General features: G+C 48.9%; 1 protein-coding gene across 5 annotated transcripts in view; it reads left to right on the top strand.

Moving 5' to 3' along the window:
* The window catches only part of LOC138521192 (uncharacterized), a 102,780-nt gene that overhangs the window by 31,748 nt on the left and 46,664 nt on the right, over window positions 1-24,368 (top strand). For 3 of the 5 annotated variants that reach the window (XM_069633828.1, XM_069633829.1, XM_069633827.1), the window contains exon 3: window positions 5,891-6,231. The exons of 1 other annotated variant lie outside the window; for it this stretch is intronic. In XM_069633828.1, coding sequence (XP_069489929.1) covers window positions 5,891-6,231 — 341 coding nt within the window. Of the gene's footprint in view, window positions 1-5,890; window positions 6,232-24,368 lie in introns of those variants that run through there. One more of the 5 variants, XM_069633831.1, reaches the window with a different exon arrangement.

Here is a 24,368-nt window from a genome sequence, read left to right as displayed (position 1 = left end):
GCGGAAGGGGCGAAAGGGGGAGGGGGAGGGGGGGTCTTTATGGGGTTCAGGTGGAGGGGGATAACCAGTTCATATTGCAGACACTAGTTTTACAGCGGGCTCCGAGTACCAGATACTCAGAGGTGTTTAAAGTGCACAAACTGAAAGACGACAATGATTGAAGGGAGGATAGGCATGCTGAATGTCAAAGGCCTTAACTCCCAGAATAAGAGGTCTCTAACGAGCAACATGTTCCGCAAGCAACACTTAACGGTCCTCTTCCTACAGGAAACACACTACAGACAGGGGAGGGAGTCCAAAATTAAGGGGAAGGAGATCGGGTGTAACTACTGGGCCTCGCATAGGAGCTCCAAAAAGGAAGGGGTGGGTATTCTTCTGGGCAGAGCATTCCATCTCACGGGAGTAGAAACCAAAAGGGGCTTTGGGGGCCGATTCCTGGGCATCAAGGGAACCTGTGAGGGAGAGCGCATCACCCTGGCCACTTTATATGCGCCCAACTCAGGACAAATACATTTCCTTACCCAGATCTTCAACGTCATGGACGAATGGGCAGAGGGCGCCATGATACTGGGAGGGGACTTCAACCTAATAATGGACCCTCGGCTAGACTGGTGGTCCGCGAAGGGAGCTGCACCCAAGGGTACTTCCAAGGACAACCTGGCCCTGCAGACCCTCCTGAAAGAGCATTACTGGGAAGACATCTGGCGCAAAGCACATCCAGGCCAGGGCGGATACACCTTCTTCCCGCCCCCGCACTGCACCTATACTAGAATCGACCTCTTGCTAATTTCAAAAGAGGGGAATGGGGTGGTTCAACAACCAAAGGTGGAGGCCATAACATGGTCAGACCACAAACTACTCATAGCTAACTGGTCTCTGCCCATCTCCCCGAGATCTTCCCGTGGCGGTGTAATGATAAGCTACTCAGGGATCCGGTCTTTCGAGATTTCATGAAGCAGGAAATGTTGGCCTATTTTGAGACAAACGATAATGGTGAGACCGACATGTCTACAGTATGGGAGGCCGCAAAAGCCACCTTCAGGGGCCTCCTTATAGCGGAAGGCTCGAGACGTAAACGAGAAAGAGGCCTAATTGAGGGTAAACTCCATACAGAGCTAGGCAATCTGCGAGCCAGACTGGGCCTCCCAGGGACGGATCGGGGGGCTTTCCTAGAGGAGATGCAGGGCAAAAGACAAGAACTCCACACGGTCCTCATAGGGGAAGTTATCAAGAAAATGCGATATACTAAGGAGAGGTATTATGAGCGAGGGGATAGGGTGGGGACCCTCCTGGCGCAGAGGGCTCGGGGCTGCAGGGTTGAGAGGGGAGTTTCTCATCTTAAGGATGGGGAGGGCGAGATCCACGGGGGTCGGGATGAAATAGCGGAGTGCTTTGCCGACTACTACAGCAAAAAATTACTCCAGACAGGCAGGCGAATTATTGGAGGATATCCGTGCCTACCTGGCGGAGCACCCTCTCCCCAAGCTGTCTGACACGGAACTAGGGGCCCTGGAAGGAGAGATATCTGAGGAGGACGTGGAGGGCGCCATCAAGAGACTGAAGGCGGGAAAGGCACCAGGAGGCAACGGTTACATGGCAGACTTTTACAAGCAGACCCAATCTGTCCTGCTGAAGCCTCTGGCCAAACTATTTAACCAAATTAGGAACCGTGATTCCATCCCACCGACGTTCCTGCAGGCCATCATTACTGTCATACCCAAACCCGGCAAAGACCAGACAGAGTGTGGGTCTTATAGACCCATCTCACTCTTAAACCTAGATGCTAAGATTTTTGCTAGAATTCTGGCTTCCAGATTGGAGGGCTGCCTTCCTCGCCTGATACACCCTGACCAGGCAGGATTTGTCTTAAACAGGCAGGGCTCTGACAACATGCGAAAAACACTTCATGTACTTACCTCGTGGGGGGTCCGAGATGAGGGCGCACTCCTATTGGCCCTTGACGCGGAGAAGGCTTTCGATAGGGTCAGTTGGGCCTTAATGGGGGAGGTCTTCACGACTCTGGGGATGGGCCCGAGATGGCTTGGTTGGATGTCCGTGCTGTATTCTTCTCCCTCCGCCAGAGTGGTGGCCAATGGGACAGAGTCGAGGGTGTTTCCCCTTGAACGTGGCACGCGGCAGGGATGCCCATTGTCCCCGCTAATTTATGCACTTCTAATGGAACCATGGGCAATCTCCATCCGCAACGATGGGGACATCAAGGGAGTGCAGGTGGGTGACAAACAATGCAAAATCTGCCTCTTTGCAGATGATGCGCTACTCTACATCACAAGACCGTCCCAAACAGTCCCCCAAATGTTGCAGGGTCTCTCGCGTTATGAGGAACTATCCGGGTACAAAGTTAATCTTGAGAAATTGGTGGCGTTTATAGGGGGAAGCTTGTCGGACCCAGAAACAGCCTTTGTGAATGGGCTCCCCTTTCAGCTGGGGGAGGAGGGGTTCCGGTATTTGGGGGTCCAGGTCACCCATGATCCCGAGGACCTATACTCGGCCAACTCCCCCTCCCCTTTGGTCTGCAATTAGAAGAGACATAGAGAGATGGGCGAGGTCGGGTCTCTCCTGGATGGCTCGCCTTAACCTCATAAAAATGGTCATCCTCCCCAAATTTTTATTCCTCTTTCAAATGCTTCCGGTGCTGATCCCCAAAACATTTTTCACGGAAACGAAGCGAGTCCTTCTCAACTTCCTTTGGTCGGGTAAAAAACATAGAATCTCTTATGAGGTGCTAACCAGGCTTAAAGATGACGGCGGGGTGGGATACCCCGATTTGGAAACATACTACAGGGCTTCCCAACTGAGGGTTTTGATCGATCACTTTACCCCGGGCACAAAAAAGCAATGGGTAGCCATGGACAACGGGCCCCTTGCGCCTGTCACAGTAGAGGAATGGCTCTGGGTCCCAAGGAAGAAGATCACTAGAAGTGTCCTGAATCACCCAATCCTAAAAGTGTTGTGGTCTCTATGGAAGGAGGGAGGGGGTTATTATCGCTGGCTCACAACCTGGCCCCCTCCGCTAAGCTGTATATGGGCTCCCCCTTTCCTGGCCAAGATAGCAGAACCAGCGGCATACCAGAAATGGTTCGAAGCGGGCCTCAGCAGGACTGGCCACCTCTGGGTGGGAGGTTCGTTCTTACCCTTGAAGGATTTGGAGGAAGCCGTGGGAATAGGCACTCGGTCCCCCTTCCGCTATCTCCAGCTTAAGGGAGTCCTCACTGGACCATCCTGGGGGGACACCCTCAGTAGAGACCTCACAGATTTCGAAAAACTCCTCCTCTCCGCGAGGGGCTCCAAGGGGATAATATCTCGTCTTTATAGGCTTTTTCTATTCTCTGTCCCGAGGGACCCTCCGCCTGCACGTACACAGTGGGGAAGGGACCTGGGAGAGGAAATTGACGACGAATGGTGGGCTGAAATGTGCAGGCGGGCCAATCGCTCCACGGCCTCACTCCAGTATCGCCACCAAGCCCTCAAAGTACTACATCGATGGCACTACCCCCCACAGAGGATTGCTAGAATGAGGCCAGGTTACGACCCACATTGATGGAAGTGCAAGACTGAGAGGGGGGATTACATCCACATGTGGTGGTGGTGCCCGGTGGTTCAAAAATACTGGGAAAGCGTATTAGCCTGGATCAAGGGGGTGGACGGGGTGGAGCGGTCTTCCTGCCCCTGGCTTCTCCTTTTTGGAATCGTTACGGGAGATGACCAGGAAAACATCCAGGACCACATGCTACAGGTTATGTTGGTGGCGGCCAGGTGCTGTCTAGCGCAAAAATGGAAAAACCCCGGAATGCCGGGGGAAAAAGCATGGGTCACCAAAGTGCGGGCCATTTACGATATGGAATTTCTCACACATCTACTTGATGAATCTAAATCCAATATCGAAGAAATATGGCTCCCCTTTTTCGATAAATATGGCCGTCCAGCATGAAGCTATACACCAGAGCCGGGGCATTCCCCCCCTCGGAGCGCTAGGCCGGTGCACACTTACCTGACTACGAACTTCCCGAAGCTCGGCTTTTGACTCCGGCGTGCCACGTGCACATTGCGAAGACATTGCTCCGCTTCCTCGGAGCCCGCCAAAACTGCAACTAATAAGAACCTGAACTGGAGGGGGGTCGGGGGAGGGACGGAGTGGGGGGGCATGTTCTATTTGGTTTCTTGTTTAAATAAGCACTGTTTTGTTGTAACACATATATGAAACCTAATAAAATATGATTTTCAAAAACAAAAAAAAATCCCCAGCTGGCACTGGTAGCCGGAGACTAAGGACAGTTTCAGAGTAGGCTATGGGACTTTAAGTTGGCCATTCTTTTCAAAGACATTTCCGTTTTAGAATAGGGAAGAAAAAGAGACAACAAAATAGGATACACTTCATAACTTCTGAGAAGAAGAGCTTCTTGGGTGCCAGACATTTTCAGGAAATCTACTTTGTGCTGACACAACCTATCCACTGTTTACTATAAAATAATCCTTATTACTTATCGTTTTTCCTCTGGGATCTGTAGGTGTTACTCAACCTGTACCTGAAAAACAGCCGTAACGTAGATTATTCGGGTTTGAACCACTATTGCTGTTTTGTGTGCCACCTGCCGGCCTACCAAGTTCCCTCACCTACGGCGAACCGTTGGGCCCAGCAAAGAATGGCCTCAGAGCAGGGTTCTCTTTTGACAGAAGTAAGTATGGTGCGAACTCCACCAGGTGGCGGTTTGATTAACATGAACAATCCCATTTGGAGTTTAGGAAGTTTAATAGGCAGCAAGCGTCCTTACGTAGTGGATTCCCAAATTCATACATTAATATTTTGAATCTTTCACACGGGTGCTCTAGGAGTCTATGTGAATTAATAGGTGAATATGCATTGGAAATATGCCCCCACTGTTGGTGATTTGTGCAATGTCATTTAATCAGATCTAATATTCTGCTACCACAAAACCACTGAAGGGAAATAAAAAAATGGCAGAGCTACCTGACAGCTTGTTGTTTTGTTATAACATTTATGAATTAACTCACTATGGAATTAATTTGAAGCTCGGGAAACCAGGCCTTGTCTCGGTTATCCACTTTATTGAAATTTGTTTTCATAATTTTCAATGAATGTCTAAAACTTGATTTCAAATTTCAGTGGAATTTTATCAGTAAAACATCACTGTTCTCCAAAGGTCAATTAAGTGTATATCCAAAGCTAAAATTGCTCTTTCATCATGTCATAAATAGTATAAACGTCCTATCTATATGCATAATCAAAATGTCCTTGAATTTAATAATGGGAAGTTATTTTTCAAATCCAGTGGTTACATAAATGCGATCTCTGGTTGTTTTTCAAATAGAAAATAATACAAAACAAATGACATTGAAGCACACTTGTAAATAAAATGTGGCATTAACTGAATAAGACAATTCATTTAAAAGCTTAATTTTTCCAGTCATAATTAGAATAATGTTTTCTTCAAAAATACCTCAAAAATAAAGAATCTCGGTCATTAATATCTGACTCAAGGAAAATAGTTACTTTCATCATTGCTAAGATGCAACAAAAACAAAGGTATGGCTCTTCTAAAGTAGCTGCACGTAGGGTTCATTTAATTGACAAAATAATCCAGTTCAAGGTCTCTTACTTTATGGGGTGAATTCAAAGTCCTTACCAAGGTGCATGGAAAGCGAGTCCACCGACTTTATCTGATTGAGAGGTGCACCTAGAGACTTTTCAATAGGTAGAGAAATCCTACAGTCGGATCTAGGGTTGCAGGACCAGTTTGCGCAGAAAGACTTGCTTAGTTTAATGACAGCAGATGATGACTTTGCGACCTTGATCCCCTTTCCTGTACACGGTGTGAGTGTGGCCTACCTTACGACATCTCCTTTCTTACAGAGGGCCCTTTGACACAGCTTATCAACCTCCTGACTTCACAAGACGACCAGCCTCGGGAACAGGAATACCAGCTTCCTAAGAAGGAATTCCGACATCCAGGGAAGGAAGATCAGCGTCTGAGGCAAGGCGACCAGTGTCCAGAGGGGGAATACAGGCATTTGGGTCTGGAATGTCAGCACTTAAGTCTGGGAAAACAGACTCTTGGGCAGGAAAACCTGCACATGTGGCAGGAAACCTGCCAAAGACAACAGGTTGGCTTGCATTTGGGACAGAGTGAAGGACCTCTGTGGCAGGAAGACCGGGCCATAGGGCAAGAGAACCAGCAACCAGTGATTGGACAGGTAAGACCCATTTCCAGCTTCTCCAGTAATTGAGTATGTTGGGAGCACGTTCCAATGCTTGAAAATACAGGTCTAGTTTTGGGCCTGGGCTTCATGGGTGAGTCAAGTTTTGGGGCTTTGCACGGGCCTGGCGTGGGGTCGGTGTGGGACAAAGTTCAGATTCTATTGTGGGGCCTGGTGCTGGGGTCCATTTCAGCGTTGAGCGCATAGCATGGGGAGACCTTTTGGGAGGGATTGGGCATGCATGAAAGTGTTTGCCGCAGTAGTACATGGAGTGAAGAGGATCTATATTCCCCATTGAGTCAACCTACAGTCATTAGATCTTCTCTCCTTTCACCATCTATTTTTCATTTCAAAGAAACCCTTAATCCAATTGTTGTAGCCAGGAATGAATGCCATCCCTGTGTGCGGCATGTTGTCAGTAGGCCCCTCCTTTTCTTTCTACACTTTGCTCCCTTCAGTCAAGGGCTGAACCTTTGACTGGATAAAGCTCTCTTCTGTGATAATCCTCTGTTCGGGAAAGATTGCTGCTTTTGAAATATTTCCATGACTGCAAGTTTGACCACAATCCTGCGGTTGGTACCTGGTCCCTTTTTGTTATGTATGGCCCTTTTTTTTTTTTTTTTTTACCAATTTTATTTATTTTGGTTTTTCAAAATGAATACAAAAATTCATAATTTACATAACATTTCCTCCCCCCACCCCCTAACAAAGGATACTGTGTAGCATATTTCAACAGTTGAGATTCCTGGGTCACCCATTCTTCCGGTTCATAGTGTGTATTTTAAATAACAGAAATGCTGCGCAATAGTCTCGGCTTAAAATACATTTGTTCTCTATCGTTTGTGAGTTTGTGTAGTGGCATCCAAGTGTTCAAATATTTCGAGTAGGAGCTGTGGGATAAAGCCGTAGTCTTTTCCATGGCCATTATTCCCCATAGTCTCACCCACCACATGGCCACTATCGGTCCTTGTTTATTCTTCCAGGTATGCGCTAGAGTTATTCGAGCAGCACTTAGCATGTGGCTAATAAGTTGGGCGTTTGTTCCAGATTTAGCATAGCACCCCTCCACCACCCTCCCCCAGTAGGGCCACCATTGGGTCAAATGGTAATTGTGTCCCTGTTATCTCCTTGATGTGACTCAGGATCTCTTTCCAGTACTTTTCAGAAAGCAGGCAAGACCACCACATGTGCATTAAGTCACCTGGTTGTCCACAACCTCTCCAGCAGGGCATGGGGTAGTCTGGGTTGAAGGAATGCATGCGTGCGGGTGTCATGTACCATCTTAAGCACATTTTGTATGCTGCCTCTTTAATGGAGGTACATTTGGAACTTTTAGCAGCTCTCTGCCAGATTTGGCTCCAGGTTTCGCTAGAGATTGGTTTCCCCATATCCGCCTCCCACCGCTTCATATAGAGGATTGATTCTTCAGGGTCTACTGCTCCCATTAAGCTATATAGTCTTGAGACCACCTTCTCGGCTGGCCTTCTTTTATCGTGAGTTCTAATCCCACCGGTTCTCGGGTTGCCTCTTCTCGGACCTTCCTGTTAGTGATCCAATGGCTTAACTGAACGTAATGGAACCTCTCAGTTTCAGGTATATTAAGCTTGGCCTTGCATCTCTCGAAGGTTAGAGGTGTGTCTTCTTCGTAAAGGTCTCCAAATGTCAATGCTTTCTCATTCCCACCCCACTGTGCCCAGAACGCAGACCGCATTCCAGGGGAGAAGTCTGGGTTATGGGTTACCGGAGTCAAAGGTCCCTCTCCAATCTTCACCCCTCTATTTCGTAAATGTCTTATCCCAATACCATACGGTGGCTTTGGTGGATTCAAGAAGCGCACCCTCTTTGTTTCTGTGTCATTTAGGAAGGAAGGGGAGGCTATCCAAGGGGGCTCTAGTTGCTTCCTTTCCCCAACTCGTTTGGTTATTGCTGGATGACCACTGTAGCATTGGGGCTACCTGTGCCGTCCATAAATATCTACGGATTTCGGGAACTCCCAACCATCCCAACAATTGGGGTCTGAACAGGACCTTTTTGGGGACTCTTGGTTTTTTCTTTTTCAAAATGCCATTATCTCCCTCTGTAGTTTTTGGACTGCTGTGGCTGGGATGCATACTGGTAGGGCTCTTGGTACATAGAGGAACTTGGGGAGCAAGGTCATCTTTACAACTATTATTCTTGGCAGCCATGACATTTCCTGTACCTCCCAACGCTTTAGATCACCTGTTAGTTCTTTCAGCAGTTCTGGGATATTAGCCCCGTATATTTTCTCGTATTTGGGGGTCAGTTGTATTCCTAAGTATTTCACTGCTTTTTGTTCCCACTTCAGCGGGTGCCTGTCTGCCCATTCTGTCACCTGCTCTGCTCTCTCAGTAACATTGAGTGCGCAGGATTTGCTATAATTAATGTGGAATCCGGAAACTGTGGCAAACTCCGTTAATAAGTCTAATGTTTTTGGTAGGGTGTGTCTTGTGTCTTTGAGAAACATGAGGATGTCGTCCGTGTAAATAGCTATTTTTTAGGGTCTCTAATGCCCACCTCTACTCCCTGGATCTCTGGGTCGTCCCGGGTCTTTTGTGCTAGTGACTCCATGGCCATGGCGAATATTAAAGGTGACAACGGGCACCCTTGTCTCATGCCCTTCTTAATAGGGATTTTGTTTGTAAGCCTTCCGTTAACCATTAGTTGTGTAGATGGCTGTGTAAAATTGGCCATTACCATGCGTGTGAAAATCGGGCTACACCCAAACTTTTCCAGAGTCATCTGTAAATACCCCCAATGTAGGCTGTCAAATGCTCAGGAAGCGTCTAACGCCAACACCGAGAATCGCTGTCCTGTTCTACGACCCCATTCGATTGTATTTATGGCTCTGCGGATATTATCATGTGTATTTCGCCCCTGAATGAAGCCCGCTTGGTCGAGGTGGATTATCCCAGGCAGTACCTCCGCTAGTCTATGGGCCAGGATCTTCGAGTACATTTTTGCGTCTCCATTTAATAGCGAGATGGGGCGGTAATTCGCACACTCGTTGCGGTCCCTCTCTGGTTTTAATAGTAGTACTGTGGTTGCCTGGCTCATATCTTCAGAGATCTTACCAGTATCGCGGATGAAGTTAAACAATTTCGTTAGGGGGCCTATCAGGGTGGTTCTGAATGTTTTGTAGTAGGTGTTACTGAGCCCATCTGGGCCAGGGGTCTTATTTGGTTTTAGTATTTTAATTACTTCTGCCACCTCTTCTGTCTGGATCACTAATTTGTGGAAGGGTCATTTGGTTGAGGAATGCTCCCCGGGTCCTCCCTTTTTAAGTTTTTGGTGTACTATGAGTGGATCACTTCTTCTACTGTTTTTTCTCCCCATATTAGATCCCCCTCTGCATTTCGGAGTTGGATTATTCGGTTCCGATTTCTTCGCTGCTTCAGTTTAGCTGCAAGAAATCGATTAGCTTTATCCCCTTTAGTGTAGTAGAATTGTTTGGTACGGAGTAGGAGAAGCGCAGCTTCGTCCGCCAGATGGGTCTCTAAGGCTGCTCTAGCTTTTTTCAATGCCCTCCATGCTCACTGTGAGCCCTTCTTTTGGTACTCTGCCTCGGCCTCTGCCACTTGGGTCTCCATATCTCGCCTTACCCTTTCTTTTCTTTTAATGTAGTTTGTTGTGTGCGCTATAAATTCTCCATCTCACTACGGCTTTACTTGTATCCCAATGAACCTCAGGGGTGACATTTTCTTTGAAATAGTTCTGCAGGGTACGTTCTATGTCCGCTCGGTGGGCTAAGTCTTTCAGGATTAATTTGTTTAGGCGCCATGGTTTGCGGGGCCGATCTTGAGGGCTTAAAGGTTCCAGCTTTAAGAGGACCGGGGCATGATCGGACAGGCACCTCACTCCAATCTCTAATCCCATAACCTGTGGGATCAGTGAGTCCGAGATCAGCACCATGTCAAACCGGGAGTGACCTCTATGTACCGCAGAGTAATGGGTGGAAGCCTTTCCTTGTGGATTAAAGAAGCGCCATGTTTCAATCAGGTGTAATTCTCTGAGGAATCTAGCTAGGCCTTGTCTGAACGCCTGATCGTTGTAGGAGGCTGGGAATGTTTTGTCCATCTCGGCGTCCATCACCCTGTTAAAATCTCCCCCCATTAGTATCTGTCCCCTCCCCCATTGCGCAGTGATCGGGAGCGTCTCCGTCAGGAAACGATCTTGTCCCTCATTAGGGGCATATATGGACACCAACGTTACTTGTTGCCTCATCAGTTCCCCCCCCCCCCAACAACAGGTAGCGGCCCTTAGGATGCCTCTTCACAAATTGCTTTTCAAATATGATCCCTTTGGCTATCAGAATGCCCACCCCTCGTTTTTTCGTTCAGCTGGTGGCAAAGAACTGCGTGGGGGAACACTCTATGCCTCAGCCTGTGTTCGTCTTCCTTAAGTAGGTGTGTCTCCTGCATCCAAATCACTGAGGCTTGCATATCTCCCAGTCTAGATAGCATAGACTTGCGTTTGATGGGGGAATTGAACCCTTCGACATTTAGCGTGACAAATGTTAATTCAGCCATGTTCTTGTCATGAACTCCTGTTTCACTGAAGATCCAGGGATCTCTCCATTTTTCCGATTGTTCTTATCTGATGCATCACCGTCATCCTTAAACCTAAACTTTTCCCTTAAACCCCTTAACCCCCAAACTCCAACTTCTTTTACAAACATCTTTGGATTTACCACAATAAGTCACCAGGTATAACTTCTTGGGAAACTGGGGTCTGGTCCCCCCCACCTTCCCCCACTTTTATTTCAGTTCCTATATGTTTTCCGTCTTTGACCTCTCTTTCTCGGTTTCTTTCACTTCCGTGTTATGTTATTCCCATTTTGTCGGTGCCTATCGTGGGTCAGGGCACCACTTCTGGTGTTGTAGGTGCGACCGTTGGGGCTTGAGTTCGGGCACTCGCGTAGGATCTGTGGCGTTGATATCTTTATTGCGGCCCATTGGGCGGGGTCGTGCTGGTTTCCATTGCTCCTTTTCAGGTGAGTTTATTCTTTTTTTTATCTCTGGGTGAAGAGCCATTCGCACCGGCCTGTCGGCTGTCTTCTTTGTCTCCCAAAAGGCTTTCCATTTCTTCCTCTTTAGTGATTGTGTTGCGCTGGCCCTCCCATTCAAAACGTGGTCCGGCGAGATATGCCCATCGATATCGGACTCCCTTGGCCGGCAGCCAGTTTGTCATAACCCTCAGCCGTTTTCTCTTAAGAAGCGTTGCTTGTGCTAGGTCCTGGTAAAGTTGAATAGTTGCAGATCTGAAGTGGATGGGTTCTTTCTTCCTTGCGGCGCGCATGATGTCTTCTTTTAACTGAAATAGGTGTACCCTTGTAAGGACATCTGGAGTTAGGTTTTTGTTAAGTTGGTACGTCGAGTAGACCCTGTGTGGACGGTCAAGAACAATGTCCTTATCATTCGCAGCATTTAGGATGTGTTGGAGTAAGTCTGTTAGATACTGCTGTAGTTCCGGGTCCGTCACGGATTTGGGGACCCCTCAAATCCGAAAGTTATTTCTTCTAGACCTGTTTTCGGCGTCCTCCTGTCTGTTTTGAACTCGCGCCATCTGCTGTTCCAGCTCTTGTACTCTTTTGGATAATTCTGCTTGTTCCTGCCCCTGCTCGGCCATCGTGGTTTCCACCTCGTCTATTCTCCGTTCGGATCGGCGGGTCCGTCGTGTCCGTCTGGTCTTCCGTTGGAGAGAGGTGTACCTGGGCGGTGCCTTGTATCTGGCCCCGCTTCTGAGCCTCCGCCGCTTGCATCATTGCTTTAATGTCTCCCGAGGTTCCTCCTTTTGTTTTAGTGGCTTGTTTGGACATATTTGAGTGGGAGGAGGGAGGACAGAAGCTAGTTGGACTGGGTTTGCTGAGATATGCTGTATTGCCCAGGTAGTTCTTTGCACCTCTTGACTATGGGGCTTTATGTGGGTTGCAGTTCCTGCTCACAGCTTTGGGGCCTCCTTGAGTATATGTCCCTCTAGATCTGTCCTTCTCACTTCCTTCCAGACGTTTCAATTTGCTCTATTGGTAGCTCGTTGAGAGCGGTTCGCCAGTGTTGTATTCACCTCTCCTGCTGAGTTGCTAGGTCATCACTTCCCCAGCTACAGGGTACCTCGTGGAAGGGCCACCTACAGTTGTTTGAACAGGAAATGGTGCCACGCAATGGAGCCATGGTGTCTTCAATAAGTGCCAGATACTGTTATACAGCATGTAAATTCTCCCTGTAATACGTTCTAGCAGCGTGCAGTGTCGGGTAGATTACCTTCTATTGTTTGCCTCTCCCTCCAGCCACCCTGCATCCTCCCAACATTGCTTGGTATCGAGGGAGGTCTTTCTGCCCCTCCCACGGCTGGCAAGGCTTCTGTCCGTTTAGGGTGTAATGGAGACTCGGCTCCCGCTCCGGTGGCTTAGTGAGGCTCAATGAGGCGAGGGGGGAGAGTTAGTCCGCGTCTGCCTGAAGCGCGTAGTTCCGTGGCGGGCCCTCCGCTCCGCTGCTTCCCCGACTGCTGTCCATCAGAGCCTCCGGCTCCCTTCCCACCTCACACGCAGCCAATGAATCCGCTGCCAATGGCTCAGTGAGGCGAAGGGGGAGAGTTAGTGTGCGCTCGCCTGAAGCGTGTAGTTTCGTGGCAGCACCTTCGCTGCACCGTTTTCCCCGCTGCTACCCGCAAGAGCCTCCGACTCCCCTCTCACCTCATCCGCATCTAGTGCGGGGCACAGGGCGGGTCCGGCTGCAGTTCGGTTGAGTCCGACCGTCACCCTGGGTTCCCGCTACCTCTGCTTCTCGCTCCCGCTGCACTACGGATGTCGCTGTTCCCCCATATGGAGCTTGATGGCTCAGTTTGGGTGTACTCCGGTCCGTGTGCACCGCGGGGGGGAATTCTGAGGAGCCGCACCAGATCTCTTGTGGGCAGGCATACATTGTGCGGCTTGCCGCCTTCGAGTTCCAAAGTGATTCACTGCGGCGCCTCTTTGAGCATGTTGCCGGCTGCACCTTCACGATCAGCTCTCAATGCTGGGGCACGGAATCTTCGATCTCATATTAAGATAGAGGCACAATGGTTTCCTCCCGCAAGGTTGAATGAGGCCAACCTCCATCCGCCATCTAGCGCCCGTCAATTTCAGCGGCGGGCTGCCATCTTGGTGGGAGGATCGGGACTCCCAGCTCCAGCGTTCCAAGCTCGCTCCCGGTGGTTTCCCGTCGCTTTTCCGCTTTCCTGGGAGTGCCTCATATGTTCCGCTATGTCAGCCTCTTTTCCCGGTCAAAAACGGTTATATTTGCAGGGGGATTAGGGCCGTGTCGGGAAAGGGGATACAGAGCCTACCTCAGAGCCATTTTCACGGGTCCTCGGCTGGCCACACCCCCTGTATTGCCCTTTTTTAAATAAAATGTGGTCTTTCCAGCCCCGGTTGCAAATGTAGAGTTCTTTACTACCAAAAACAATATAATTTAAGCTATGTAAATTCTCCATGCGAGATTATAGTACTTTATCTCAAAGAATGCCTGTATTAGGAGTAAGTACATACTTGCTTTGTAGAACCATACTATTATCATGATATCTATGCCGTACTCTCAGGGGCCTGAAAGGCTATCATTGAGGCATTTAAAACGACAAACATACACACCACTTGGGAATCAGTTCCCCCCATGTGTGGGGGGGTGACAGTAGAAGGTTTGCCAGGGCCGTTTCTGACCTAAGATCAGTGATCCTTTCACCTCCTGCCCCAGTTTCCTAAGTGCAGGTATGCTGGCATCTCTTGAGGTTAGAGGCAAGGAAGGAGGAGGGGATGGAGTAGTGACCCTTACATTCAGTATGAGAAGAATTCCTCAGAACTGGTTGCACACATAAGCAACAAAAGGCTAGAAATGTATCAACTTCAAATATAAAGTATTCTCTTGGGACAACTCTAATAGTTTCGACACTTATTCATCTTTACTTCATAAGGTCCGCCATTCAAATTACATAGAGACAAAGTAACACTTGGCCAATGAATATCAAACCTCATAGTCCTTCGTAAGGGCGGGCTCTAGAGAACATGGGTAAGTCATGTGTTACCATGAGAAGGAAGTGGCATAAATTGAGCATCTGGAGAACTGGAACATAAGGACAGGCATACCCGTGTGAATGGTATGTGATGCATCTACTACCCATCCTTCAGGTACCATCCTTACACTTTTCAAGTTTCTTGCTGGAGTGGGCGGGAATCCAATATTTCCGTCCCTTCTCCCCATTCCCAGTAACACAGAAGAGGATCGATCAAAGAGGGGTTGAAGGCAACATGCTAGGAGCTGTCATCACTGACTCTGATATGACAGATGGACACCTCAGGGACACAGAGCTTAGATTGATGAGAGCCCTGGAGCAGTAGCTACTGACAAAGGTGAGGCTAGAAGCAGGGATCGCCTCAAAGGCACAGCAGCAAGATGAAGAGAGATAAACCTTGGGGCAGATGAGAAGGAGAGAAGGAGAAATAAAGAAAGAGCCCAGAGCATAAAGGTGGGAAAGAACACATGCACAGAGGTGAAAGACGGAAACGCCTCAAAAGTACAAATGTGAAAGAGAAATCTAAAGCATAGGGATGAGGGATTGTGTCATAGAGCAGGCCAGACAATGAGAAATATCAAATGCAAAATGGTATGGCGGAGAGAGTTCCTGAAGATGCATATGTATGTGTGAAAGAGGGATCATAGAGACACATCAGACACCTAGGGTAGTGGGACCGCCGGAAGGATATGGAAAATCAAGGGACAGATTGCAGTAAGAGTAGGTGCACAGGACATGTAAACGAAGCACAGACAAACATACACACTTGAAAGTACTCTAAAAGTCTGTCCCAAACACACAGATCATTCACCCTATAGGCACACACCCTCGTAAAGAGTCCAGCCTATAACCATTGTGTCTGTGTGCAGACTTTCTGTATGTGGCGAGGAATGCTCGGTGTACTGACATATTATCATGGGCATGGACCAACAGACCAGACCAAGTTGAGTGCATGGTTTTAAGGAGCTTTGCTTCTTATTTCAGTGCTTGTTCAGAATATATTGCATCAATACATTTTGGACAAACTGCCAACATAATCTGCTTGCCCTGTGGTTGTTTTAGGTCGGACAGTATGCTTTGTGCTACAAATAATGTCTTATAAAATGTTTTTCATTTTCACAAGAAAGTTAAAAATGTCCTTCTTGAAACCGGCAGAATGGCTTTACGCTTCCTACTGTTGGAATCTGAACAAATATCAGAGTCCCTCTTTTCCTTCAGAGTACGTGTTTGGAACCACAATGTTCAAGCCAAAAAAAGAAACGGTTCATACAAAGAAGACCTGCCCTTAAAGTTGAGAAGGGCTTGTGGTGCGTGCGGAAGACCATCCCCCAGAGTCTGCTTGTGTCTCTCTTCTCTTTTTCCCCCACCCCATTAGGGATGCTTCTGGTCACTGTGGGTTACGAGCACCTCCTATTCCCCTCAGGAACTGCAGATGTCACTCTGTTTCTGCTACCTGTTGCAGACATGACTGATGTTTCTCTTCTGCTTTATGAGTGATCCAGCTGGGATTGCTTCTGCAACTTTCCATAGATGGGCTTACGTGGGTCTTATCACCTCCTAGTCCTTCCTAGAGTCCTGATTTCTCACTTTTTACTGCCTCTATTCCGCCTCTGATCCTGCTCGATGCCACTGTGCCAACATGCCTGTTCCTCCTCTGCCCTTGAGCTTAACCTCAACTGATCAGTCTCACTCTTCACTTCCTTCTTTAGTTGAAGCATGCACTCTCATTACTTCCTGATTTACTGGTTACCACTTCCTGATGCCCAGCTCTCACAATCTTTAGCTGTCTTCCTTCTATCGCCCCCTGATAGCTCTCTTCCCGCATTATGATGTCTTTTTCCAGCCAACCCTTTTGTCCTCCTCCTGACGCCTCCCTCATATCACCAACTGATGTCTCCCGCAACCACCTCTTGGTGTTTTACTCCTGCCACCTGCTGATGTCTCCCTCCCTTCACTCTGTGATCTATTCCTCCTATCACCTTCTGATGTCTCTCTCCTACCACCTCTGAATTTCTCCCTCCTGCATGGTGTCTGCCTCCAACTACCTTTCAATGTTCTCCTTTTGTCACCTCCTGAGGTCTACATCCTGCCACCTCCTGATGTTTTCCTACAACCACCTCTTGATATCTTCATCCTTCCACCTTCTGCCACCTCCTGGGGTCTTCCTCCTACACCTTCCTGCTGCCTCTTCTCTCCTACATCTCTAGCCACCTCTTCTCCTTCCCCAGGCTCTTGCCTGAACTGCCAACCCTCACCAACTCCTGTTGCAACCTCCTTCTAACGCCCATACCTTCCCTTCCTGTGGTGTCCCTTTAATACTTTGTTGACTTCTCCTCTGGGGTGAGTCTGGATAGAAAGGTCTGTATCTGTGAATCATTATGGTTGATGCTGGCTGATTAGTTGCTGTTTAAATGTGTTTTCCCCTTCAGGTGAAACATATGTCCACGCACAAGATGTGTGTGGGGCTGGACCATGGCTTTAAAAGTCCTTTCCACCATTTTGAGTCCGGGTTTGTGAGTTTGTGCATCTGCGCTGGCATCAACAAGCCTTTCTTGGAACCTTGTCTGTGGACCTCTGCAGAGCCACGTCAGCAGTGGGACCAATAGTGAGCAGCTTCAGTACCTCAGTATTCTTAACTTTGGGGAGGGCCGGCCTTTGTATCACGCGGAGCCTGCCTTCAGTAGGGTTGAGCACTGCCCTACTTGAGGTTACTTGAGGTTGCAGTGTTTTTGGCAAGTCCCTAACCGGGTCAGTAGCATTTTGATCTGACATGTCACTACCACATACCCAGTGACGTGGATAAGTGAGGGTCACCAAAGTATACTCCCTATGCCACCCCGGAGCCATCATATATGCACTAGATGTTCCTTGAATAGTTCGGGGGACTTCATCACAGTGCACATTTGTCTGTGTTTGTGGGGTCGGGGGACATCTGTCTCTCTCTCTCTCTCTCTCTCTCTCTCTCTCTCTCTCTCTCTCTCTCCCCCCCCGTACCCCTCCCCCTTATGTTAGTGAACAGGGTTAGATCTAGCCAATCTCTATCAAGGTAATGTAGTGGATAAGGCAGACATCAGGTGATAAAAGGCTGGTGTAGAAATACAGCAAATGTATTTGGAGGATAGCTCAGGGGCAACGTGCTTGCCTTGGAAGCAAGACAACACGGACCAACACAGATTCGATCTGCGCTTAGAAACCTCTGGGTATTAACCGCGTTATAAATAACCAATTATAATTATAACCACGCACAGATTAAGCAAATAAAACAATTCACAAAGTAGTTCACACATATTACAATGTATTATGTCTTAAACACTAAGGGCCTCATCACAAGTTGGTCGCTAAGCCCTAAAGGTGGATGTAACGGAATTAGCACCGCCAATACCGGTCCGCCGGATCACAAGCCAGCCCAAATTCCGCCGACCGTAAAAAACAGCCAGCGCTATTACATCTGGCACTATTGTAGCTGGTGGAATCTGCGCTGATAACATGAAAAGAAAACACTGCCGCGTCACAAGGCCATGTATGGCAGTATTGGCGCCGAAAACTGGCGCTAATACCCCTGAAAATACTGCACAATTAGCACCAGCCTCCAGGTGGAGGTAATTAAACACAAATGGCAGAAATGAAACCACAGGTCATCCCAATCCACTCAAGAGGGCTACATAAGGCACACTCCTTCCCCAAACATTGTTTCCAACACCATGCTGCCACTAGCCATTACGAGCTGGGACATGCAGCTGCTCATGTTGCGCTTGGAAGTAGAGATGCAGGAAAACCAGCCCAGGGCACAGCGAGTACAGGGGAGGAGTGGGAGGAGGAGAGCCTAAGCAAGGCGTGCACTGATCCCCAGTTGGTGACCCTGTACCGCCTCAACAGGGAAACCATAACTGATCTGCCCACTACATTACAGGACGACATAGGGAGCAGGATTACAGGTGCTGGATGCTCTCTTGAGGCATGTGCAGCACCACATCTCACTTCCCACCGCCCCAACCCAGGTAAACCCCATGAAGGTACAGTTATATGCCGCTCCCCAAATGCCAAATGTGATCGCAGCCTTGATGCCTTGGTGGCTCCCCAGGCCCATGAAGTAGTGTAGAGTAACCGGAAGCATTACCACTCCTTGAATGTGCAGGTAACCTGTGACCCCCCCCTCTCCCCTGCCCCCAACCTGTACATCCACTGCTGTGGATGTACAGGTTCCATCCATGATTCCATGGTCCTACGAAACACAATGCCAGGATACATGGAGATGTACAGAGGACAATGGACATGGATAGTGGGTGAGTAAAACGGTCTGCATGCATGCCCTGCAAAGCATCTGACCAAAAGGGGGGAGGGGATGTGAATAACCACACATAGCATGGCATGACAAGCGAATGCGAAAGTCGTTCCTGCCCACCTCCCGTACCAACGTCGCAGTACAGCCCAGGGAGCAGGCACATGTCAGACATACCTGGACAGAGATGCTGATGAACAAATACAGTAGCAACTCCAAACACACACATGACTACAGGTAACACAATGCAACATGCATAATCCAAAGAAATGCAAACAAATTGCCACATCGCATCACACATCAATCCTGCCATTACCACAACCATGTACCCATGTACAACCAGCCCACAATGTCGACCCGCTGGCCCCAGAAGCCTAGGGAGGGGCGATAGGAAACCCAGCATTCCACATGCACGAGAGCAATACACTTGCACGAGACAGCCACCATGTCAGCTTCACATTTAACCGACATACAAATTCCGGAAACATTCTGCTGCCAGGGAACAGGACACATGTAAAGTAAAAACAATGCATGATACGAGTGACACAGCATGCACAGACATTATACAGACACATGCCACAGAATGAAGCTCCATATGTATGCACATAATCTCCATTACCCTGATTCTGTGTTAGGCCACCTCAATTACACTGTGACTAGTGGCTGTGCCTCCTGCCCATGTAGGTGACTCCGGACACCCGCAGTTGCCCTGGCTAATGACCCCTATGCGTGATCTTCAAACACAGCAGGATATTGCCTAAAACCACGCTCACAGCAGGACCCATGTGTGCATCGAGTGTACTTTTGGTCTCCTGAAGGCATGTTTCCGCTTCCTCAACCGTACTGGTGTAGCCTCGATGTACGCTCCTGAGAAGGTGGGTACAATTGTGCTTGTGTGTGTCATGCTGTACAAAGTCTACCTACAGAGAAATGTTATGCTACCCCCTGACGTGGACATGCCACCCCCAGAGGATGAGGATGCAGTGCCTGTGGCAGCAGAAACTACACGCATTGCCAGAGATGACGTGAGGGATGGGAGACTGGTTCTCCAGGGACTAAGAGATGATTTATTTTGACACATTCACATGGCACAAGCCATGCACCACTGTGAGACACTCACTTCTATTGATAAAACATGACAATGACACAATCAGGAATGTGCTCGCATTGATGAAGTTCAACAGTTTTAATGAAATAATGTGCACTAACTATCCCCTTGACCCCCCTCCCGCCACCTCAGCACACTATCCCCCCTCCCACCACCAACACCCCAGCACACAATTTTCCCTCTCCCTCCCCCTCCCACCACCAACACCTCAGCACACTATTTCCCCTCCCCCTCCCACCACCAACTCTCAAGCACGGCCATTCAGGACAACATGTGTCTCAATGTAATGTCACTTCCGTGGCCTCTCACCCCTCCTACGCTAGACTATAGTGATCTAGGTCCGATTTGGCGCTCAGATCGGCACCTGGGTGTGCTTGGCAGCGACCCCTCATTGTGTTTTGTGGAACTTGAGGGTATTGACCCTGGCCCCCGGATGTGCTGCAGTGTGACTTTGGTGCTCTGACGGATGGCCTCTGCAAGGGCCGAGACACCTTCTGTCATCTCCCTGACTCGTTGCCCATACACAGTCAGGGTGGCAGTATTGGCAGCTGCCTCGGCCTGGTTCCGGCCCATTGCCTGCACGTTCCTGCGGGTGGCCCCTTGCAGATATGCCTGGAGGTGCTCTGACTGAGTGCAGCCATTGGCTCCATCTCCCTTTGCCGCCTCTCCATTTCATCGAACCTCTGTAGGATGGCTTGGCTTGGTGGTGTGTGGTGGATGGGAGGGGACTGTGCAATGGCTCAGGGCTGTAGGCTGGTGAGCCATTGGTAGGCATGTCCACATCTGGCTCAGGTGTTTGGGCACATTGGCAACTGTGACGGCTCTCTGGGGTTTGTGGCCCTTCATCAGACTGTCACTGGGCTTATGCCCCCCTGTGTCTCGACAGTGGCCCTGCCAGGTGGTTTGGCCTCTGTGTCTGACACTACAGCTGCGGGAGTGGGTGCAGTGGGCTTGGAGGTGCTCCTAGCGGATTGTGGTGTTGGCGGAGGGCCTGAAGTGCCACCTGCAGGCTTGGCATTGATGGGGCCTGGTGTTTCAAGGCGGTCCAAGTGCCTTCACATGTCTTGTGTGCGCCTTTGTGGGGTGGTGGTGGTGGCTGACCTTTAGGGCCTGGAGGTGCCACTTTCTGCTGGGCCTGCACCCTTGTCTTCCTCCAATGCTTCTGGTGATGCATGAGTGCCTGTAGGAAATGTTGTCAGGCATGTTTCTTTCATGAGTGTTGGCATGCAACACACATTTGCTATGGTACAGAGTGGCACCCCACACATTTTGGCAGATGGGCATGGTTGGTCAGGGGACATTGCATGTGGGCACATCATTGTGGGGATGGTTGCAGCTGTTACGCTCACCTGGCTCCCACAGAGGCGTCGATCTGAACTGGACAGCTGCGGTCTCCACCAATGTGACACGTAGGGCCGAGATGACGGACTAGACTGGCCTACCTAGCTTCGTTTGCTTGGCCTGTAGGAATATTCTTCTGCAAATGGAGAAAGGGAATTAAGCACCCGTGGAGTGGAGTGTAAATCCCCCCACACCCCCGCTGTTCTACCCACGGATCACCTTTGATGTCCCCTCTTATAGTCTCACCTGATGGTTTGAAAACATGAGCTCTCCATCCTGCATTGAGCGCAGGGGCGCGTTGATAACCAGTTGCTTCACTGGCTCGATGGAATTGGTGAGTTCCAGAACAATATTGACTCCGAAAAGTATGTAGTTCGTAAGAGTTCAAATGCCTGACTTTCACTCTTGTCCGATTCCTTGCAGATTGCAGCTTGACCCTAGTGAAGAGTTCCTCGTGGCAACCGGTAATATTCTGGTAATGATTTGTATTTCCAACACAGTTCGATAAATAATGTCAATATGTAACCTGTTGCTTTCTCCCTTATTCAGGCACTGAGAGAAAGTATGAAGTTTTGGGGAATAATACCTCCGGCGGTAAAGTCAGGTAAGTCTAATGTTGTGAGGAGGGTTCCCCTTGATAGTCCCTTTGTTTCACCTTGCTGTCCTTTTGTTTCCCCTTAGGGGCCGGGGTTCGGCAAAGATGCAGTGGAAGCTGCGCTGACCCGTGAAGAGGCATAGTAGCCCCGGTGGTAAAATCAGGTAAGTCTATGGGGGCGTTACTAATATTCCTCTGTGTATTCCCTTGGCTCACCTTGCTGTTCTTGTCTACTCCTTAGGTGCCGGAATGCGGCGGGAACATGCAGGAGGATGCAGTGGAATGTGAAGATGCTGCGAAGGCCAGTGAGTTCAGCGCGGCACTGCAGCAGGCGAGGCGACGCGCATAAAATAACTTCTTTCTTCCAGCTCGAAGGTGCGATGGATCGGGAATTCAGGTAAGGATCAAAGGTATTGCTCTTGTTCTAACCTTTTCTCCTTCTTTCTCCCTTTTTCTAGGAGCTCCAAACTCGAGGCGGGCGTGGCAGAAGGCTGGATGCAGACTTGCAGGCACGATGAGGGTACGTTGCTGGATGCAGAATAACACGAAGCATGTGCTGCTCTTTGGGCATGGTTTAAATAGCGTCCCAAAGTAGTCCCAGGTAAGTATTCCTCCCCAGCCCCGCCAGAGTAAAAAATAGTCCCTAGGTAAAATAGTCCCTTCCATGCCTCATTTGGCTTGGAGCTCTTGCAGCATGGTCTGCATCAGGTAAGCTTACAGCATGGTCTGCATCCGGTAAGTTCTACTCTATGAGCCTGGCGCCTATGGTGCCAGGACTGACTCCATATGAGCCTGGCGCCTTAGGCGCCAGGACCGCACCCAAACAGCCCCTAGCAGGGGTTTTTGGGCTTGCCCAAAATAACTTGATGCCTGCTTATGGGGTTGCTGGACCTGGTCTGGATCCCCGGGGGTAGGCATCATGACAGCACTCCCCCCCCCCCCTCCCCCAAGGCCCCTCCTAAAGTCGTTCTTCCCCGTGGTTTTGGTTTGTCTGGGAAATTTCGGTGGAATCTTTTCACCAATCGAGGTGCATGCACGTGGTCACTAGGTTCCCAAGACCTTTCCTGTGGTCCGTAACCTTTCCAGTCGATTAAATAAAGTTTTCACTTCACCATCTTGGAGTCCAGGGTGTCTTTAACCTCAAATTCGGGTTCCCCGTCTATAAGGATGGGGTCTGGTGGCTTGGTTAGTCTTGTCCCTGGTTGCACTGGCTTCAAAAGTGACACATGAAAGACGGGGTGAATTTGCATATTAGCAGGTAAGTCCAACTTGACGGCCACCGGGTTGATAATGGCCTTAATAGAGTAAGGTCCCAAATATCTAGGGTTAAAGGTCTGCGTTCCCTTGAGAGGTATGTGTTTTGTGGCCAACCATACTTGATCCCCTATCTGGTACTGTGGAGTATCACTTCTATGCCGATCAGCATCTTTCTTATATTTCTCCTTTGCTTGTTTAAATGTGCAGTTGCCTCCTTAAAGGCTTGTATAATCGTAGCGTGTAGATGGTCCACTGCGGGCATTTCTAAGTGTTGGGGTGAGTCAAGGTCTGAGGTTTGAGGATGGTGCCCATATAGGGTATAAAAGGGGCTTCGTCCAGTTCCAGAATGTACTGAATTAGTGTATGCATATTCTGCGATCCAAAGAATGTCCTTCCAATTACTCTGTTTGATGTAACATACAACGCAGGTATTGTTCAAGAGTCTGGTTGGTCCTCTCCTTTTGACCATCAGTCTGGAGGTGGTGACTGGTCGATAATCTCACGTCGATTTGCGCCAATTGACAACATTTCTTCCAAAAATGTGAAATGAATTGACTACCCCGGTCAGAGACCAACACGGACGGAAATCCATGTATGCGAACAATGTTTTCGAGGAATTCTTTGGCCCGGATTGAGGCTGAAGGTAATCCTTTAACTGAACTTGGTGATGGCCACTTAAGGATTGCGTCCACCTTTCGTGAGTCCATTCGGACTCCCTTTGGGGCCAGGATAAACCCAAGGAATTCAACTTCTGTGGGCTGAAAAACGCATTTTTCTAGTTTTGCATATAGTTTGTTCTGGCGCAATTTCTCAAGGACTGCTCGGACGTGCTTCACATGTTCAGATTCTGAAGAGGAGTATACTAGAATATCATCGATATATACGACAACACAAACGTCAATGAGTTCACGAAGGACATCGTTCATGAAGTATTGGAAGGCTGCTGGTGCATTGCACAACCCGAAAGGCATCACCTGGTATTCTAATAACTCATACTTAGTGCGAAAAGCAGTCTTCCATTCGTCGACCTCACTGGCACGAAGGAATTGGTGAGTTACAGAATAATATTGACTCCGAAAAGTATGTAGTTCGTAAGAGTTCAAATGCCTGACTTTCACTCTTGTCCGATTCCTTGCAGATTGCAGCTTGACCCTAGTGAAGAGTTCCTCGTGGCAACCGGTAATATTCTGGTAAGGATTTGTATTTCCAACACAGTTCGATAAATAATGTCAATATGTGACCTGTTGCTTTCTCCCTTATTCAGGCACTGAGAGAAAGTATGAAGTCTCGGGGAATAATACCTCCGGCGGTAAAATCAGGTAAGTCTAATGTGGTGAGGAGGGTTCCCCTTGATAGTCCCTTTTTTTCACCTTGCTGTCCTTTTGTTTCCCCTTAGGGGCCGGGGTTCGGCGAAGATGCAGTGGAAGCTGCGCCGACCCGTGAAGAGGAATAGTACCCCATGTGGTAAAATTGGGTAAGTCTATGGGGGGGTT

Source organism: Ambystoma mexicanum, chromosome 13 (assembly GCF_040938575.1).
Source record: "Ambystoma mexicanum isolate Mex_15411 chromosome 13, UKY_AmexF1_1, whole genome shotgun sequence".
NCBI classification, from domain to species: Eukaryota; Metazoa; Chordata; class Amphibia; order Caudata; family Ambystomatidae; genus Ambystoma; species Ambystoma mexicanum.
This window is presented reverse-complemented; position numbering and strand designations above follow the sequence as displayed.